A 19770-nucleotide genomic window follows, 5' to 3' on the forward strand; every position below is an offset into this window, starting at 1 on the left:
ATTATTATTTCATCAAACATTTATTAAGACCCTGATGGGTACTCTATGACAAATGGAAAGAGACATGGTCTCTACAATCTAGGCAGAAAAGAAGTGGCTTTTTTTTTTCATTTCCTATCTTCCCCTAGCTGTCTTGCCCTTATGTAATAATTTAAAGTTCTTTCCAAGCCATTTCTTTCCATCTCATTGGGCTGTAAATAAGTGCTAAATAAGAAAAGCAATAAAATACCCCATAAGCTTTAAAATACTGTCAATCCAGCATGAAGAAAAACTATTCACTGAATATGCATTATATTATACTGACAAGGGTGTGTGTGTGTGTGTGTGTGTGTGTGTTTGAAAGTCAACATTATCTCAAAGCAAAAGCTCCTTAATATCATGGACCCTGTCTTTATGCAAGAGAAATTTTATAACTATAATTCAAGTGTCTTTTATAGGGTAATGAAAAATTTTGGAGCTATGCTTCATAAATATTAATTTTTTAAAAACTATGATAAAAATCATTACAAGTTGAGGCCTATAGAGTCCTTTTTATGTTTGCTATTTACTTACAAGCCAAGCAAGGACATAGGAACAACCTTGAATCTCAGATTATTTTCAAACAACTGAACTAAATTAAAATTTTTTTAATGTTTATTCATTTTTTGAGAGAGAGAGAGAGACAGAGTGTGAGTGGGGGAGGGGCAGAGAGAGAGGGAAACAAAGAATCTAAGCAGGCTCCAGGCTCTGAGATGTCAGCACAGAGCCTGATGTGGGGCTTGAACTCACAAACTGCAAGACCATGCCTTGAGCTGAAGTTGGATGCTTAACTTACTGAGCTACCCAGGCACCCCCTAAATAAACCCTTTAAAACTTCCTGCCTTGGGGTGCCTGGGTGGCTCAGTGGAAATGACAGCTTCCAATTCTGTCTCTCCCTCTCTCTCTCTACCCCTTCCCCGCTTGTAGTCTGCCTCTCTCTCTCAAAAATAAATAAACATTAAAAAAATTAAAAAAAAAAACTTACTGCCTTTACACTTGGTCCACTATTCCTTAAATTTCTTACAAATTTAAACTGAACAAAAAAAAATGTAGTGCCAGTGTTCAACCATGAGGTTAATGCCTAAACTCAGTGTCTGTTCCACCAAACATTTCCTTACAAATTTTTCAGCATTATTTGCTTATTCAGGGTTTTTGATGTGGTTCTGTTTTTTGCTGTGTGGCATAGCCTGCATAGAAAAATTGGGCTGTCATCTTGATGGGCCCCTCCAATGTATCCTTTTCCTTTAGAGCTCTGTGGAATTGTAGGTTTTGATATAAACTGTTATTTCTATTTACATGTGCACTCTATTTATTGCTTATATTTGATACATCAAATTCTGAAGAAGTTATAGGTCAGTATAGGCAGAGTTAAAGTTTGAAATAGAGAGGCGTCTGGGTGGCTCAGTGGGTTGAATAAACAGCTCTGGATTTCTGCTCAGGTCATGATCCCAGAGTCGTGGGATCAAGCCCCAAGTCAGGTTCCGTGCTGAGCATGGAGCCTACTTAAGATTCCCTTCTTTCTCTCCCTCTGCTCCTCTCTCCTGCTTGCACTCTGTCTCTCTCTCTCTGTGTAAATTAAAAAGGAAAGAGACCTTGCAATTCAATAAATAAAAAAAATTTGAAATAGACTATAAAGTCTATATGCATTTTAATCTGAGTACATGGTTGTCAACAAAAGAGTCTTTGTAAAACATCATCTGTTCCAGAGAACTTTTATTCTTCAGAAATACCTGAGGTTGTCATTTTTTTAAGTGTTTATTTCTTTATTTTGAGAGGCGGGAGGGGCAGAGAGAGAGGGAGAGAGAGAGAGAGTCACAGCAGGCTCCATGGTCAGCACAGAGCTCCACACGAGGCTCAAACTCATGACCATGAGATCATGACCTGAGCCGAAACTGAGTCTGATGCTTAACTGACTGAGTCACCCAGGAGCCCCTTTTGTTTTAATACATGATACTGCAGGACCCTAAATAGGCTCGATAAATAGTTTTCATTAAAATTGAATGCTATAAAATGGGAAATACTTTTGAGAGAGAAAGAGGGAGAGAAAGTGTTTTTCTAATGCAAGGCCAAGGAAAGGCTTTATTTTTAAGCACTCCTGAGAAATCATGTAAAGCCAAGGGAAAAGCTTAATCTCCTGGAAAGTTGAAGGGAAATCAGTTGAGTGTCACTGGCCACTACCTGTTCAAAAGAAAAAAAAAGTGTTCTTTCTAAGACAACGTTAGATGGAGGAATAAAGAAGTGATACAGCAATTAAGGATCATACCTAGCTAGAGGTTGTCTGTAGAGCCTAGCACTATCATGTAGGAGAGCCAAGAAGAGAATCCAAACTTTTGAACTCCCAGTTAATCTCCATATCTTGCTATCTTGAGCTGCATGTGGATCTTTTGATAAAGAAACCAGCATCAGAGTGTGTCAAATTTAAAAAAAAGATCAAAACACCATTGCTTAAGAAATTCAAGTTGACATGGTGATTAATGCCTCTGGTTTATAAATCGTTTTACTAAAAACCATAAACCAGGATTATATTTTCTTTCATTTTACACGTTTCGTATTTCCAACGAAGCTCTGGTAAAAAGAAATTTGTTCTTGCCTTCAGACATATCCTACGTTTTGTCTTCTGGTCCTTCTTAAAGCAACCTCATTTGGGGAGAAAAAGAAGTGTATTTCTCTAAAGGAGCATTCAACCTTCCATGCAGAGAGAGTACAGTGGCATATCATTTCAACTGAACCATCATTATAAAATCCAACTAGAGTAGCACCAGGAATATCCAGAAAGTCACTACACTGTTCTTCCCTAATGTGGTGGAGGAAGATAGAATTAGTAAAAAGTAAAATAAAATAATTCTGATTAATTATTCAATTACATTAGTCTATTCTTTTTAACTCTTTCTTATGTGACTCTTATGTAAATGAAAAGTCAACAGTGAATGCAAGCAAGTCGCCAACCTTTGTTCCTGAGACTGAAATCCTTTTTTGCCAGCCTCCCTTGAGAGGGACTGATGGACTGATCCCATGAGAGGGACTGATGGGCTGATCCTTGAAGAATGACGAGTTCCAGACTCAACTTGGAATGAGGCATTCTAGCGAGAGATAACATAAAGAAAGCATGGGAATGAACTTCAAAACGTAAACAAGGGCCTTAAAGTATGGAATGCAACACTGTCTGGCCAAAATGAAAATTTTAGGAAGCAAGCTCAAAAATCAGAATTTGGAGAACCTGACGGCCTACCTAAGAATTTTTGATGCATCTAATAGAAAATAGACTTTGGGAGAATTTTGAGTAAGGCAGAGCTTTAGGAAGAGGATTCAGTTCATTGAAATAATACGTTTCCCTTCCACTATAAAGTACACAGAAGGAAAGATTGCTACTCTTTCAAATGACTCCATTTTGCATTAATAGTGCAGGTAAAAATTTTGACTGAAAGAAATTGACAAAAAAGGTAAAATGTGCTTTAGAGTTAACCTTGTGTAATGATTATTCAAATATTTTTTCCTCTGTATCATGAATATAGAAAATTAGTTCATCAAATAGAAGTTTGTTATATTTTTTCTAGACCATCTCTGAAATGTCAAAATGATTTTCCCTTGATATATAGGAAAACAAAAGCTCAATGGAAATTCCTTACCCAAAAAAGTCATTTTTATTTAGACCCATCCATAGAGCACAGAGAGTTAAAATTTGAGTCTCTGATTTAGAAAAAGAGCACGAATCTGGAATAAAGCTTTCTCCTTCACAGCAGCTATCTATTTTTCTATTTTGTGGAATGATTTCTGAGGACTGCTGATACTTGTGGAATTAACTCTCTAAGGTGTTAATTATTTGTAAATGATCCCAGAGTTCTTTGCCATGAAGTATTTTGTGATTTTGTTAAAGCATAAATGTGCATCACACGGACTAGGTGGGTGCAAGTTGTCAAGCTAGAGTACAACTTTACTGAGCATCAAGCATCTAGTGCCCAAAATGATTTTGTTTCTGTCTATTCAACCATCAAGCAAAATGGTGAATGTCATATTCTGCCTTATTTGTTTAGCAAAAACAATATACTCTGAAGCTATTACAAATATGGAAATATGTAAAGAACATGCCATTAATGCATGTCAAAGGTCTGCTTCATCTTAAGAATTGAAAAGACATAGGTTGGGAAAGTCTACCGTCAAAAAAGACCCCTGGTTGTTTCACTAGAAAATCTATGATTCTCTAGAAAATCTGAGGAAAATCGACAGAAGTCAGCCTTTAAGTTTTAGGATTTTAAGATTTAAAGTGTCTTTAAATAATGCTAGCAATGTGCCCCCTTTAGGTTTGAATCATTTGTTTTAGAAATCATAAAAATTGCCAGTTGATTAAATGTTAGAGTCAAACAGATTCATGCAACTAAAATTGGAATTTCCATTTTTGCAACAAGTGAATCAGATTTAACATTTGGCTTTGATCACTTGGTAATGAGTCACTTGATTTGTATTCTAATGATCTCTAAATTAAAATTTGCAAATGGAATATGAGACCCTGTACATCCACAAGGATTAGGAAAAATGGCTTAGATGAATTCTGTTTCATTGACAAAATAATTAGATACTCATGGAGGATAATTAAAAGTATTATTATTTGAAATAATAAAATGATTTGCTTTCTACAAATAATTTATCTGTGAGGCTTGAGGTGTAATGGCCCTTGTTGACAAAGTTATTTGTGTCTCCATTTTATGTGAAATTCCTAGCATACAACTACACTTATTGTTAGATACAGACTCTGTGATATTACCCCCTTCTTTTTAAATTGGAATTTTTATCATGCCCTAAAGAGTGGCCCAGTCATCATGTTTTCTGAATTCAGATTTTGGCAAGAGGCCCTTTCCTTGGGCAGCCAATGAGAGCTGTCAATGATATTTCCCTGTAAGGGACAAGCTCTTTTGTCAGTGGTAGGCAGGCACTGCAATTTAAGCTTTGTCTAGTTAAAAATAGTCAGGACTCAATGTCAACTTGAATTTTTTACTCTGTTTTGCAAATACCAAGAGATGTGATACCACTCTTGGAGAGGGCTGTATATCTAGGATATATTTATTTAGCTTTTTATAATAAGAGGACAAACTGTCCCCTACAGCATTGAAAACATAATTTCTCTTTAGCTATTAAAGGGACACCGGCAGAGTAGTAGAAGTAGCCAAAGTAAAAATCAAAGAAACAAACAACAAAAATAAACCTTTCTTTCCCTGCTTACGTTATTCATGTGCCCTCCAAAACATGCAAAATTTAAGACACATGAAAGAAGTCACAAGAGCTATTACTTTACACATTACATTACACTAGAGTAATGTCTGTCCAGATCTAGATTTGCTATTGTCCTTAAGATGAATACTGAACTTTCTGAAAATAGAAATAAAACGCCTAACCTCAAACCTTTTGGACCTAATGAAGGCCTGGACTACCTTTACATGACCTAGTATAAGTCAGCTAACTAATGGTCCTTGGTTTGCTTCCTTCTAAAAATGGAAAGAATGCTTCCACACCAATCATCCAAGGTTTATGGCTGTTTATGAGCAGCTGTCAGAGAGAGGCCTCTCAGAAGACCACTGAACCAAACCTGCAAGGCAGTAGTGAAGCCCTTTCAGCAGAGGAGGCCCTGAGCCTCCTTGTTGACCCCCTTGGGAAAGCAAGGGTTCTTCCACTGGATGCATAAGAACCCTCATCTATGGCATTCAGCCCAACCAGTCATGAACCTCACCTGTGCTATGTCAACCAATAAAAAGTCAAATGTACCAGGTAATTTATAATTACGATGGCTGACACTGTAGGATTTAAGGGGGTAGGGCATCTACTACACTGAATTACACTATTGGGCCTTTCATAGAGTAGACCTGAGTCCCAGCATTGTCCACAGTATCAGGAGCCTCCCCATCACAGATGACCCAATTTTTATTTTTCTATTCTTCTCATCATTTCCAGATTACACCTGCCTACAACTTGGATATCTAAAGTTCTTGAGCATTTGGCCCTTGGGGATTCAGGAGAATAGGGGCTCATATTTATATGATAGATCTGTTCTTCAGTTCCAGTGTTAGTTTTTTTTTCTCTTAAATGATTATGTAGGTGGAAGGAAGTTTGGAGCCTCCTTGGCACTGATCCATTCTGGCTCCCTATACCCAGCATACTGAAAGAAAAATGCACGGTGAAGTTACCTCCAATTCCTTTTAGGTTAGGATTTTAAACAAGAAGATCGATTTTAGCAAGGTTCAGTCCAGATGTGGTTCCAAGGATAACATCAAACATTCTGCTGGGGGCGGAAATGTAAGTAGAAGCTTCTATTAGAAAGCTGTCCTGATTGTTTGGAGCCATCTGCACAGCCAGCACACTGTCTCTTTTCCTGCCTTCCTCACAATACACACCCTCCCTTCTTGCTGCTCCACGTGTGCCCTGGTCGGGGAGCTAGCTGGTCACCCTTGCATTTTTGCTGGTGGACTTCCCATCCTTCCCTGTAAGGTCATCAACAAATTTCTTTCTTTGAATTGAGGAATAAAACCTTAATGGACTGCACAGTGGTTTTCAGGGGGATGGCAAACCCACCTCACTTGCCGATTTTGTTTGCTGGCCTTTGGCTTCAAGGTATTTCCTCATGCTGTCTCTACTCCCCAACAGAAGTCAGCTGGGCACACACACATTTATAGTTCCATTTAAATTACTCTTGAAGCAAAGGCTGATACACTTGAAAGTACCTAAAGTGTATTATGACAGTCTTTTGTCCATCGCTATTCATGAGAGTTAGGATATCATTTGCAATAATGCAAAACTAATGAAACACAGTTCATGTGTCATTCAAAGTCCCAATATAAATTTTGTCTTGACGGGATTATGTTTTCTGTGCCTTGAATTGAGTGGAAATAATGTCCTTTGAGAGGAAGGGAAAGATGAATCCATGTTTCTAAAATGTAGTTGAGGCAGAGGCAAACCCAAGGTGTAGTCAGCATGATTCTTCACAAAATAAGAATAATAAAAGAGGTGAGCCAGGCTGACTGTCTGTTCTACAGATCCTGTCACCTAAAACTTCAGAACCTGGCCATCTGTGACTTAAGTAATTTACAGCGTAAAGTCCAGATTTCTCACCTGTTTAATAACTCTTGGCTCCTTGCTCCTCAGCTGGGCAGAGATGGAGTCAAGCAGTGAAAGGGGACAAACAACTGCCTTCTACCAGGAACTGTCACCTCTTGCTTGAATTAGTCCCACTGAGCATGAAAATGTCACTGTCATAGGAAGTCCATAACAAGGTTTGCTGGGCTCCTTTAAGGGTGCTGGGCTAAGCCTCAGGATCAGTATTTACATTGACACGTTGCCCTCCTCCCTGTGTCCTGACTGTAAGTGCAAACCATGTGATACTTTCACAGAAACAGTCTCGGTCCTGGGAAATAACTGGAGGGTATCAAAGGGTGACCCCTATCCTCTACTGCAGGGCCTGCTGGTCCAAACAGCTAAGTGGCAAAGGATAAATGAGATAACTAACCATCTTAAAGAAATTAGGGGAGCTTCCAACCTCCAAAACAACAGTCTTAAACTTTCCTCTAGAGAAGAATCACTTGTTCAAATATGCAGATTCCATGGCCTCATTTCCACAGTGTCCAATTCAGTAATCCCATGTACATCTAATGCAAATGGACAACAGCCCACATTTGGAAAAGCACTGTTTCTAACATGGGGAGAGGAAATAATTTCAATAAAATACAAGAAAAAATGTTAATACCATCTTGTAATTTGGTGTATGAGAAAAATTCCATTAGCCAAGACATGACAATAGTATTTTAGAAAAACATGGTTACAGCTTTCTTCTTGTATCTTAAAGCAGTGGTGGTCTTATAGCTATGAGCAATGGTGGTCACTTTTATGTAAAAATCATTTTTAAAAAAAATAATTCATCTCTTCACTTGGCTTTTTGCTTATGGGAAGGTTTAACACCGTGTGGTTTCATTCTCTGAGTGGAAGCTTGCCCTATTAATCCAGGTGTTGCTATCCTCTTGTGGCATGATCTGTTTTCTACTAATAAAATCTTCTATTCTAGGATTTTCTTTCACTTTAGTCCTTCTCTCCAACCAAACGTGGGAGGATATTGGGAGGTTATGTTTTCCTGTGTGTGTGTATGTACTTCAGTTTGGGTTTCTGTGTTGTTGGGTGTTGTGAGCTTGGATATGTTTGTGGGTTTTGCATATGAGCTTGGGAGCTTGTCTATGTCCCAACCATTTTAAGCATATTTTTTGTGGCTCATACAGGTACAGATTGTTACCAAGAAGATAGACCTAAGCCATGTGACATCCAAATGTGGCTCTCTGAAGAACATCCGCCACAGGCCAGGTAAATAAATTCTTCTTAGTAGTTAGAGAAATATTAAATTGTGTTTAAGAAATTGACAAGCAAAATTTTTGTTATGAAATACCTAATTGGAAAAATGTCTCAAAATCCTGAAAATTCATGCTTTTATTAATAGAAACTTAAGCTAGCAACTTCAAGCCATCTTCATTTGGACAGATAAGCTTCAATATCACAAAGAGGCCACATATCATAGGACAAGTTCAAAATCAAAAGATATATAAAATGCATTTATCTCTATGTTCTCAACCTGCACACTGGAGTTCTTTTAAAATATATAGTCCATAAAATACCTTGGGCCATGTATTCATACATAATTACATGAGCTGAAATTAGCATTTCCAAAGATTTTTCATGAAAACGTTTTTTCTACATTATGTGAAATAGGGTTTGTGCTTAAGCAAAGCTGATGAAATGTGTTTATCTGCTGAATTTCTCAGATCCTATAGTAGGTCAACAAGCATTACGAACCCTCAGCAGAATGCAGTGCTTAATGGATCCATTGCTTGATGCAGTGCTCATCTCAATTCATTTAACCATTGGCCTCTCGTTTTTCTAGAATATCCTATGGGACTAGTGGTCTAAAGTAGAACTTATATTCATACTTGCTGGGAATTATTTCATCTTTAAAATGTAAATCTAACATATTATGAGTCATTTTTTATTCTGAGTATCATTATCACATATTTTTGTTAAATTCTACCTGCATGCCTATGTAAATAGTGGACAACTGTCAAATTTATAATTTTCTTAAGAATATTTTGACACAGTATATACCATTGAATTATAGAAGGACACGATGTTAGTATGCCTGATAACTTAATTAAACCAAGTAATAGGTTATTACCATTCATTATCTCAAATGTTATCAGAAACAAGGGATAAGAACTGCGAGCCCCAGGGCACCTGGGTAGCTCAGTTGGTTAAGCACCGACTCTTGATTTCAGCTCAGATCTTGATCACAGGGTCATGAGTTCAAGCCCTGCATTGGGCTCCACGCTGAGCATGAAGCCTATTTAAAAAGAAAAAGAACAACGACAACAACAATTGAGTCCAATAAGATTTGTGACCAAGAGAAGATTATTAGCAATGTACTAATTGAAAATTAGTTGAAAACCAAATGTAGATAGGATAAGTTTCAAAATGAATAAATGCATTGGAAACATGTCTAGGGGTCAGGCTTCACTTTGAGAAGGTGTGTTCATAAAGTAAATCAAGGAGTTAGAAAATACATATATGGAATCTCTGTTGGTTCACGACCCTCTTGGGAGCTTCCCTGGTATAATCTGAAATTAGCCCCTGTACTCAGAAGGCAGGAAGAAACTGAAGAAAGAGGCAGGCCACTCCAGGTTGGCAGTGGCAATTTTAATAAGGAAAGGGAATTTACATATGACGTTTGTCTTGGGTAGCAGTAAGGTGGATCCCAACACCTACTTGCCAAATCTTAGAAGCTTATAAAGAGGCCTTAACTGGATTTAGTCATGTTTACAGTGTAGCTCTCAACACCACATCGTTATCACAGAGCTATGTCCTTCGAGCAGCAGGACATGTCCTGGAAGCAGGAAAGGCAAGCAGAACCCACATTCCCAGGACAGGGTAGGGAACGAGAAGTCTCTAAGTGCCTGGGTCCAGCTCTCAGGTCAATCAGTGGTCATGTCTTTTTGTAGATTATCCCCAATAATGTCCAATACTAATTTCAGAACTGTTACCCTGGAATTAGCTTCTCTTTCATTCCTGAGGCAGCAGGGACATGGTGTCATACTGCATATCGTCACAATTCTGTCTGTACCTCAATCTTACAAACACTTAGTTGAGTCTACTGCTGTGTCAACATGACAAGTATTTGGCCATACCACCTATTTTCTTCCAGAATGCAAAATAAAATTTTGAATTCTTTATTTTAGACAATAAGTATTCCATTAGCCAAATTCAACCAGACTCTTGATGCACAGAAAAATGTTACACAGTTAAGGAAATAGTCTATGTAAGATTTATTGGTCATAAAAGACTATTGTCATAGACTCCTACCTATTTCTAAATCTGGATCTTACTTTTCTAAGAACTGCAGCAGATGACTAAATTCATAAAGAAGTGTTAACACTATGATCCTTGACAACAGCAAGCTTTTCACAAAGTTACTTTGGAATGTGGAATATGTACAGAGAAAATAAAGGCAACAACTCAATACCTGGAAGCTCAACTTTAGGATGTATGAGGCCTGATAAAGATTATAGTCCTTCACAATCACTGCTCCTGGTGGGTGCCAGGATTCTTCAGGACCAAGGGGATAGATCCATGAATTCAAATGGGCTTCTCTAATAGTTATATAAAAGTTTCTAGTAGGCTTTTCACAAAAACAGACTTCTCGAGCTTCCTTTCCTGAATATATTTGGGGTCAACCTTACATTTTTTTTTTCTGTCATAAAATAGAATTCAACAAAAATTTTAACACAGTTATGTTGACACAACATAGAATCATAAAAGAGAGCTTGAAAAGGCCACTTCTATTAAAGGCTACCAAAAAATAATAGAAAAGGTCCCAAGAAAGTGGATCTCATCTAGAGAATTCAACATCCTCTATGCTCTAATCAAGATAAGTATGTTTTATAAATCACACTAATCCCATCACAACTAACAAGTGAGACCCACATGGCCAGGTGAAATGTTGGAAGAATACAATTTATTGCAATAATACATATTTTGAGGTAGGGACAACTACATGTCTCCTGTAAGCATGAGCTAAATAACATCATGCACATCCTAAACCTTCAGAAGAATGAATGGATATATCTTCAAAATGTAATCTAATCACACCATTTAATTTCAAGGGGCACTTTCCCAGGTAGTTGGGTGTCATTGTAAATGTCCAGGTATCATATGAGAAAAATACTGCAAGGTCTAAGTCTGTGAAGACTTAACAGACCTTTCTTTGCTGACCTTGAGAGATAAATAAGCGTCAAGAGTCCAAAATTGAAAAAGCTTTTCCATGTTTCTCCCAAGTCAAAATCCTAAGACAGATGCAATAATAGTAGAGGATCATGTCATTTACCACTGGCCTTTCAAAGAAATGCACACAGCCAAAACCAAATTGCTAATCAAAGTGAAAGCAAATCTTAGGTGGAGAGGTAAAGGAGTCTAATTCAGACTAAAGGACAATGGATACCAACTGGGCTTGAACTCCTTGCATTTGCAAGATGGAAAAGGCATGCAGAGATAGGGGCATCACTCTAAAAGGTGGCATGTTGGCACTCTCATCTGTCAGTAGATCCTCAAATTTAAGACTAGCATTTAGGGAAATGGCACGGTCCAAACTGTATCCCCATTATCAGATCAAAATGAGTGTAAGATTGGTCCTACGGCATCTGTGTAAGAATGGGATCTCTTCATGTTCTCCTCCTATTACTCCATCTGCTAATGATAACGGGACACTCTCAAAACTCTCTAGTTATAAACCACTTAGTTTCCAGCTCGAATTTCATCAGTCAAGCTCTCAGTGTTGAAATTTTACAAATGAATATATGACCCATATGTGCACCATTCCTAACCTATAGTTTTTTGGAAAAGTGACCTATTACCATGAAGAACATTAAAGAAGATCTTCATTTCAATTTAATTTGCACCCTTAAGCATAAGAGATTGGATGTTCCATGTTTTAGAAAGGGTGAAAGGAGATATTTTCACTGTGTTATTTTTAGAGTTTTTGTTGTATAGATAAGGAAATGCCCCTCGTATATTTTAGGTTAGACATAGGTAGATTATTAAGAAGAATTTGTTAGTTGAAAAGTAAAGAGCAGAGGGGATAAGTTTCAAAATAGATAAGTGCATTGGAAACTTATCTAGAAATCAGCCTTCACTTTGGCTTAGAGGAAAAAGATATTAATATGTAGAGCAGGCCATATAATGGTACAAAATAAAGAGGTCATTACCTTGGGTGGTATGGGAATAATGGTATGGACTAGAATTCTAAAAAAATCCCCATCACATCCGTGGTCAAAAGAATAGTAAATGAAGTTTGTGCTTTGTGATGGTCTATCTACTGAAATCATTTTAGGGAAATAGTCACCACAAATAGAAGATGTCATGGTAGCAAGGCATTTAAAAGCTTTGTCCTCTCACAGGTGGTGGGCGTGTGAAGATTGAGAGTGTAAAACTGGATTTCAAAGAAAAGGCCCAAGCTAAAGTTGGCTCACTCGACAATGCTCACCATGTACCTGGAGGTGGTAATGTCAAGGTAAGAAACAAGGTCGCGAGCCGAGCCTGTCTTATTTTGTTTTGTTTTAATCCTTCTGAAATACTCCTTATCAAAATGGGTCCCAGATGGAAGACCTGGGCATAGAGGAAGTAGAGATGGCAGAGCTGAACAGAAGTGACATTGACATCAGCTCTGAGACATGATGGGAGGTCTAGGGGCCATTTAAGATGCTTGAGTTAACAAGGACTGATGTTTGTCTTGAACAGATTGACAGTCAAAAGCTGAACTTCAGAGAGCATGCTAAGGCCCGTGTGGACCACGGAGCTGAGATCATCACGCAGTCCCCAGGCAGATCCAGCGTGGCGTCCCCCCGACGACTCAGCAATGTCTCCTCCTCTGGAAGCATCAACCTGCTCGAATCCCCTCAGCTTGCCACTTTGGCCGAGGATGTCACTGCTGCACTCGCTAAGCAGGGCTTGTGAATATTTCTCATTTAGCGTTGAAGTAATAATATTTAGGCATGAGCTCTTGGCAGGCGTGGGCTCTGAGCAGGTGTTATATTCATTCTTTACAAACCATAAAATAAATAATCTCATTCCCAAACTGTAGTAATTGTTACAATTTTATAAAAAAAAAAAACAATGAATAGTATATGCAGAAATTGACTTGATTTCCATTTGCAACAGGAAGACACTGGCTTTACATGAGTACAGTTGGACAATTATTTTTGCTCTGCTCTGTTTTGCATGGAGTATTATTATTTTAAAACTTGCATTTTTACCTTTCATGTGCCTGAAGGCTATCCATACATTCTGAAAGGCCTTGTTGAAATCCAAGCTGCTCATTTCACTATTCTGTTGCTGGGTGAAAAGATAAAAGCTGCCCATTTTAACTTATTACAGGTTAAATTAAATCAAGGAGTCTGATTGCAGGAAGGAAAGAGCATGTAAGAAATAAGTTGTTGTTGTTTTTTTTTTAAGTGTTATTTTGTATAAATGGGAAGAAAGATTCAGTTAAGTTATTAACATTTGGGACCTGGATAATTATATCAGAGTATAAGTCAATCCAATAAATTATTTAACTAATTAAAAATAGTTACGAAGCATTTGATCTGTGGTTGAGGAAGTGGTATAAAAGTGCATCTCTTAGGAATGAAGCACTTTCATTAGGATGGGCTCGTGTCTGATTAGAATGTCAGTTGATCAGCTAGATTTGTGTCCACACTACCAGTTTCACACTCCCTTTCCATCTGTTTGATACAGTATTATAGATATAAATATATATATATTTCTCTGTGGCCATTTGTGATACTTCCTCATATACTTGAATATTATACTTCCTTATTCACAGTATCTGTGTCTCCTGCACCCTTTGGTGTTGCAATTTTAGGTATGTGAAAGTAGATGTTAGCAGGGTTCTTTCCCTACTCAAAAAAAAAAAAATACATTAAAAAAGAACAAAAAGTTTTAGCATGAAGTTGCTTCCTGTAACAACTCAGAGCTGTAACCCTGTTTTAGTGCCAGATACAAGTCTCTCCCGTGATGCTAGGAAAAAATTTTTTTCTTTGCTTTTACCAACATGGAGTTTGTGGGGGTGGGTCCAGTTATACATTGAAAGGGTTTACAGATTATTGGTTTAAGATTATGGATTTATCTCATTTTGAATTATGGAATAGTTTGGGTTTTATTCCTGTAATCATTCACAAAACAGACTTCTTAGGATTTCTTTCTTTTTTTTTTTTTTTTTTTCCATTTGCTAAAGTTGAAACTCACAGAGGGAGTTTGGGACATGTTGCCCCACTCCTCCAAAAAGTTACTGCTAATTAAATTACCTGATAGAAAACATTTGGCTTTCTTACCCAAAGTAAAGATCCCTTGATCAGAAAGGACAAATACAGTATTTTGAGAAGGTATAGCTACAAAACATTTGAGATACAGATATCTAAATCAGTTTTTTCAGGACTCCCAACATTGCCCTCTGTAAAGGAACACTATATGACTATTACTTATCAAAAGGTAATGTTGGTCTGGCTTAATATTGAATCTAGAAATCACAAATGAATTAATTCCTCTCACAAATCATTCATTTTAGACTTGTGAATAAGCAATTTATAGTCAATGGCCTGAATATGCAATGAGTTACCAGTCTGGGTGGATGCTCTTATGTATTTTATCTCTGTTTTTTCTTGCTCGGGGCTGGTAGGTTGGATATGAACAGTCAAAGGCAAATGGTCTGATAGGTGTTTGATCTCCATAAGCCAATTCCTGGATATAAAGGAGGAAATGATGAGCATGGATGTAGCAATGAGGAAGTATAGTAGTATCTAAGAACACAGCCAAGGGATACAAAGACAGAGAGACACAGGTACTGCCATTTTGTGACCACTGGATATTGCAACCAATGTGACTCCCATCAAAAAAACTCTAGGAGCAAAATCATATCATTCATTCTCAACAAGGAGGCTTTACATAGGCAAACATGTCTGAAAATATAAATCAGTTATTTTATACGACAGTCAAAAAATTAGAAACTGCTCAGTATGACCATGGATATATCTATTTTCTGTCTAGTAAGTGCTGTGATGTGGATTTGACCAACCTGAGCATTTTATTCATCAGCTTCCCTTGAAATGCACCAGAATATAATGGAAGAAAGAATAGTTATATGGAGACTTATGGTACTTTCTTACATGTTTGATAGTGTTAGATAGTGATTAAAGTTCTCTAGAAAGAAGTTAACAGTTGGTTAGGACAGTCTTAACCCACAAAATAAGCATTTTTTTATCAACCTGGTTTAAATTTTTTGTAAAACTTAAGAATAAGTAATTATGCTTTACATATTAAAATTCCATTTCCTACAAATACTTGCCCCAAATAAAGATTATATAAAGCACTAAATTTAACTTAGATTTGGCATTAAAACAAATGTTTATTTCAAATCACAGCAAAATTATAATGAATAAATGCCCTTCCTTTGTATGGAAATGTGATTCTTTACAATGTTAACAAAAAGAAACTGATAATTTGTACCAATGGAAGAGGGAAACACACAGGCTAAATGTCTTCTTATGGGAAGAGGGGGTGGAACCTATCTTGCCTTCACTCTCAAGATTAACGACACAAATTAAGCTTTTTGAACACCACTCTTGTGGGGATACCCATACGCTGATCTAGAAATTAAAGCTTCATAGTTCCAGTTCTAGATCTACTAATGCCAGTTTCTCTCTGGCTTTAGCCTTTGAGAACCTGTTTAAGGATACATAAGTAATCCAGAGCTGTGAAGAGTTAAAAGGCCAGCTTCTCCAATGAACTCACTCTCTTGGGTCACCTGCAACCAATAATTGGGTACTTCATAATGACACAGGGAAGATCCAAGTTCCTGATGAGTTTCAAAGGCCATGTTCATTTAGGAACCAACTCTCTCTGGATTCTCCTGCTGAGTTCCAGCAGGGTGATAGGCTGAAATCCCACCCACAAGCAAGACACCTGTGTAACACCAACTAGGTTTGGCTAAAGAAGGCTGAAGAGAGAACTCTGTTAAATGGAAGAATCTGCTGATGGTAGCTGGTCTTCTCCACACATTCATATAGTAATACAGCAGGAAATAGAATCATCAGTCAAAATATAACATCATGTCAATATTGTTAAAGAAATCATCTCAATGTGGTTGATTGTGACATTGCTACAATTACACTTTTTCTCCTATTTTTCATGCCACAAAAATGAGGAAAATAAACTATTCATGGTCTAAGTACCCAAAAAACAAAAATACATTCATGACTTGGAAAGACAAACTTTAGGCATTCCTTCCAAGATTGATGTGCTAAAATCAACACTGATGTTTGTGTTTTTACACCTAGGATTTTCAGCCTGGGTGTGTAGGTTGAGGCCAAGTCCCTCTGCAGGAAATAGCTTATTTTTAAACTTAGAAAATGTCAATCATGAAAATCTACTTCAACTTTAGCAAAAAGAAAAAAAAATCAACACAAAGTATACTCTGTATGCTGGGATTCCAAGGTTCCAACATGCCGCTACAAATCTCTGGGGGGTTTCTTTCTTCTGATAATTCTAGAGCCTGTTACCATAGAAAGGCATTTCTTCAATGGCTGGTTGTAGTTAGTTCATGTTTTTCAATCAAAATTTGCAAATGTATTTGTTGCTGTATAGTGATTGTTTTGCAAAATAAAATTGCTTGTCACCTAACTTATAGTTTCAGATTGTTTCTTCTCTGGAAGAAAACATTATACACACATGCACACACAGTGCTCAGTTCAATCAAGGAAAAATTATGCTGAGAAGGCTACAATTATCTCCCTAATTCCTACTATGTACCAGGCTTCATCTACTACTGTATTTAGCAGGATGCTATCGGTTTTAAGTGACAGAAGCACAGATCAAATTGGCTTAAGTGACCAACAATTCAAGCCTCAGGCATGGATGGATCCAGGCATTCAAAAGATGTCATTAGGAATCTTTCTTTTCCTAAATCTTAGCTCTGCTTCTTCTGTGTTGGCTTTATTGACCTTTCACGATGGTCACTGGAAGCTCCAGGTTTTACAACCCACTAAAGAAAGCCTCCTTCCCACTAGCATTAGCCAAGGTCCTGGGTCTGAAAATCATTTAACTTTGGGTCACCTGCTTACTTCTGCTGATTGCCCATGGTTGGGTCACATGATTAACTCTATCCCAGGTGGTTGGGGTAGGAAGAGAGCAAAGGAAGAAGTGGTCTTATCTGGACTACATAAACTAATCGTGAAGAGGAAATATTCCCTTCTAATTAAATGTTCTGTCCTAAGTAAAGTCGGGTTCTACTGCTAGAAAAAAGAGGAATTGATTCTGTGCAGGTCCTAATGTGGACTTCCTGTGGGTCCATATGCCCTTTTCACTATCTTTATTCAATCCTTTAGCTTCTTGCTACTCAAATTGTGCTCAGGCATTACCTGGGACCTGGTTAGACATGCAAATTCACAGCTCCACCCCCATGCCAACTTCCAGCATTTCCCTAGGTGAACCAGTCTGCATGTTAAAGATGAGAAGCATTCACCTCTTCTAGTCCAAGGGGAAAGAGCTCCCCTGCAGCCCCCTACCAGGTAAGAATTACTCCTAAGACTACATGAGATAATATCACCAAGTCTAATATCAAAGAGTCTAGATAATTCTATCACAAGTGGTAGAAACTTGTGACTGGTGGAAGAAGTGTCGTATTAGAAGTTTTCCAGACTTGCCATTCTAGCTTGGCTGAAACCTACATCTACCAATGGAGTTATCACCTTCCATTCCATCTTTCTTTACTAATAATGCAGATCTTGTCCAATATAGCCAACATCACTGGACTTTCTCTTTAATAGTGTTTTTTTTTATTAGTATCCTTGTTGTCCTGCAAGTAAGTCTTTACACAGGATTTATACATTTATTTGATAGCACTAATCACAATAAAGTCTTAATTTTCTTTTTTATTAACAAGGCAAAGATTTTACTTGTCTTGAGAAGAGTTAAGTAACTCACATATAATGTAGGGTTACAAAATAACCCTCTAGCTTATATAGAGAAAAACTGTTCCTCTTTTATGATATGGTACTTCTAGAACATTGACTGAAGTAATTCAGGGATAGGATGTTGTCCCTGTCAAAAGTACACAGTCCAGCAACCTAAAATTGTTTCAAACCACTGTCCTTTACTAGGTTTTCTTGAGTGTGTCAAAGAAACATCACAGACACGCTCCAAAAAGCCTTATTTTTTTCTCTCCTGCCTTTTATCACAAATATACCACAGCTGTTCCCACTTCTAATCCTTCAAATTCCATTAAAATCTCCTGCCTCGGGCCTGGTTGAGGTAATAGACCTGTGGCCTCCAGATGTGCTTTGTTTGGCCCGCACAGTGTTTTCAAGCCCAAGGAAGTTCACATGCCACCCCCCAGACCCACAGTCTTAGATTTGGATCTTTCAAAAGTTAAAAAAATTGGCAACATTGGGCCTCCATTCAGGATACCAATTGGCTGGAGCTGGTTCGTGAATGCTGATATGGGTTTGTTCCTTGCACTTGGCCATAATGCCAACCCTAGCCAGTTAGTACTCTCAGACCACTTATTCACATTCACTCATTACCGTAGGTGCTAGACCCTACAGATTTAGTTTGTAACCTCAGGTTTAGACCCACTTATTTTTCTCTCCCTCCTAAGTATTTCCTCATCCTGTGAAGCAAAAACCCAAAAAAATAAACCCCTAATCCTAAAGTGGGAGTGGGAAGGGTCAGGTTGAATAGGTCAGATCAGAATCCACTGGGAGCCTGGGGAACCAATATTTAATCAACTTTTGCCCTATCTCAACAAAGAAGAAAAGAAATCTTTAAGTAGTACATTTATTTAACAGTAACAATTGGTAATTTTCATACCCATGATAAACACATTTAAAATTCTTTTCCCACCTGTATTTATCATTAATATAAAGGAAAAAGAAAAATATAGTGGAGTTTGTTTGCTTGTTTCCCCACCCTATGATAGATAAAAATCTCATTATCAAGTGAGAAATGACAAAAGCTATCCTCTTACTTAGTAGGCCTGAACTTATAGAGTACTTGTCTATAACTTTTGGAAGTAGAAAAAAAGACATGGTTGGAAAGATGTTCTAACCTGGGGAAGCAAGTGACATGTTCTTAAACCCGGGGCTGATCTTCAGCCAACAGACCCCTTATTCACTTGAATAAATAATGAGAATATTGAAAGACTTGCTGCCCAGGCTTCTCCTTACCAATGCCCCTCTTTGGCCCCCCAGGTCTATTTCTCCAGCCTCCACAGATCTCATCCAGTTCTAACACCTGTAAGGTCAATCAGTGCCTTATACAACCGAGAGCCTCCAAGATCTGTCCCAGTCCCCACAAAAGTCCTGCCTTTTAGGGATCACCAGTGGCTATGATCCCCTCAGTGGGCTCTGGAGGACTGGCCTGTGCATTACCAGGTGTTCCAGGAAGCCCAGATGGTCTATGCTGGCATCTAGCAGCCTGCCAGCCAGCCACAGCCATCACTTGCCTACCCTTGTCCCTGCATTGCCCCTCTCCTCCAAGTCAGAGGAAGACTGGAAGACCACAGGGGAGACAGTGCCTCTTCTGGCATTGTCAAATAGCAGGTGATCAGTAACCACACTATGGTCATCTGCTACCAGTCTTCATTCCACCCAGAACTTCCCTCATATGGTTGCTTGTAGGAACTATAGTCACCAT

The 19770-nt window shown here is 38.0% G+C and overlaps 1 protein-coding gene across 46 annotated transcripts in view; it reads left to right on the forward strand.

The window, feature by feature from the left end:
• The window catches only part of MAP2 (microtubule associated protein 2), a 282928-nt gene extending 266170 nt beyond the window's left edge, over positions 1–16758 (forward strand). For 31 of the 46 annotated variants that reach the window (XM_019838577.3, XM_019838585.3, XM_019838575.3 and 28 more), the window contains 4 exons: positions 6208–6300; positions 8268–8349; positions 12483–12595; positions 12823–16758. In XM_019838577.3, the coding sequence (XP_019694136.2) occupies positions 6208–6300; positions 8268–8349; positions 12483–12595; positions 12823–13038 (504 nt within the window). In that variant the 3' untranslated portion in view covers positions 13039–16758. The remainder of the gene's footprint in view (positions 1–6207; positions 6301–8267; positions 8350–12482; positions 12596–12822) is intronic. The other 15 variants (XM_019838590.3, XM_045034416.1, XM_045034417.1 and 12 more) reach the window with 1 other exon arrangement.
• Positions 16759–19770: the final 3012 nt, after the last annotated feature.

The sequence above is a fragment of the Felis catus genome, chromosome C1 (assembly GCF_018350175.1).
Source record: "Felis catus isolate Fca126 chromosome C1, F.catus_Fca126_mat1.0, whole genome shotgun sequence".
In the NCBI taxonomy this organism is placed as follows: Eukaryota; Metazoa; Chordata; class Mammalia; order Carnivora; family Felidae; genus Felis; species Felis catus.